The 1,560-nt window shown below is 63.6% G+C and overlaps 1 protein-coding gene across 1 annotated transcript in view; it reads left to right on the top strand.

The window, feature by feature from the left end:
• PIK3C2B (phosphatidylinositol-4-phosphate 3-kinase catalytic subunit type 2 beta) overlaps positions 1–1,560 on the top strand; it is a 23,644-nt gene that overhangs the window by 20,861 nt on the left and 1,223 nt on the right. The window contains 5 exon segments of the mRNA XM_035893749.1: positions 486–642; positions 737–846; positions 965–1,166; positions 1,300–1,424; positions 1,502–1,560. The exon segment at positions 1,502–1,560 is cut by the window's right edge and continues 24 nt beyond it. Coding sequence (XP_035749642.1) covers positions 486–642; positions 737–846; positions 965–1,166; positions 1,300–1,424; positions 1,502–1,560 — 653 coding nt within the window.

Raw genomic sequence — 1,560 nt, 5'->3', positions numbered from 1 at the left:
ACTGTCTGCAGAAACACAACCCCGAGGAGGATGAGTACGAGAAGGTAAGGAGGAGCCTGGCAGGGTCCCCGCTCCTCGTGCCCCCCACTCCAGGCATAAGACCCCTCCCTTCCCAACGTGTTCAGCCTTTCTCCACGCCTGGTTGCTCCTTCCCTCCCTCCCTCCTCCCAGGCTGTGGAAAATTTCATCTACTCCTGTGCTGGCTGCTGCGTGGCCACCTATGTGCTGGGAATCTGCGACCGGCACAATGACAACATCATGCTCAAGACCACCGGCCACATGTTCCACATTGACTTCGGCAGGTTCCTGGGCCACGCGCAGATGTTTGGCAACATCAAGAGGTGAGAAACATCACCGGCATTCCCTTCCCCCTTGCCTGGGCTCCTCCCTGTGGGGCGATTTCACGGGTCAAGCCCCCTCTCCTCATCCCGGTGGTGGGTGACCCCCGGCCATGCTCATTTTCTGTCCCTCCCTCCCCGGCGCAGGGACCGGGCACCGTTCGTCTTCACTTCGGACATGGCGTACGTCATCAATGGGGGGGACAAGCCCTCCAGCCGCTTCCACGACTTCGTCGACCTGTGCTGCCAGGCCTACAACCTGATCCGCAAGCACACCCACCTCTTCCTCAACCTGCTGGGGCTGGTGAGGGCTTGGGGGGCACACGCCTGTCCCCCCCAGGGGCAGCAGAGGGGGCCTCCTGCTGCCGCCTCCCCTCACCCTCCACCTTGCCTCCCAGATGCTGTCCTGTGGCATCCCTGAGCTCTCCGACCTGGAGGACCTCAAGTATGTCTATGATGCCCTGAGGCCACAGGACTCTGATGCCGATGCCACCACCTACTTCACCAGGTAGAGGACATGAGTGGGTGATGGCGCAGGAGAGGACAGAGGGAGCCCTCGGATGGAGGCACCGGCTCGGCACGTTGACAGGCTCCTCCGTGCTGAGCCTGTGGTGGCCTCGTTGCAGGTTGATCGAGTCCAGCCTGGGCAGCGTGGCCACCAAGCTCAACTTCTTCATCCACAACCTGGCACAGATGAAGTTCACGGGCTCCGATGTCCGCCCAACCCTCTCCTTCGCCCCCCGCATGCACACCATCAAGACATCCGGCCGGATCCGCGATGTCTTCCTCTGCCGCCACGAGAGGGTCTTCAACCCCAGCAAGGGCTACGTGAGTGGGGACAGTTGGGGACACGCAAGGGGGACAACATGGGCAGTTCTGTCCCAGTGCTCCTTCCTGGCCTTGTACGGGCTCGGGGCACCCTGTGGTCCCCATCTCACATCGCAGCCCCGTCTCCCCACAGACCTACGTGGTGAAGGTGCAGCGGGAGAGCCCTGGCGAGGTGGCCTTTGTGCAGCGCACCTTCGAGGAGTTCCAGGAGCTGCACAACAAGCTGCGCCTCCTCTTCCCCTCCTCGCTGCTGCCCAGGTACCCCCGCAGACCCCTGGCAGACCCCCAGGGCTCCCCGCTGCCCCCCGGGCTTTGCTGAGTGTCCGTCCCTGCAGCTTCCCCAGCAGGTTTGTCATCGGGCGGTCGCGGGGCGAAGCGGTGGCCGAGCGGCGGA

The sequence above is a fragment of the Egretta garzetta genome, unplaced genomic scaffold (genome assembly GCF_000687185.1).
Source record: "Egretta garzetta isolate BGI_Z169 unplaced genomic scaffold, ASM68718v1 scaffold105, whole genome shotgun sequence".
NCBI lineage: Eukaryota > Metazoa > Chordata > Aves > Pelecaniformes > Ardeidae > Egretta > Egretta garzetta.
This window is presented reverse-complemented; position numbering and strand designations above follow the sequence as displayed.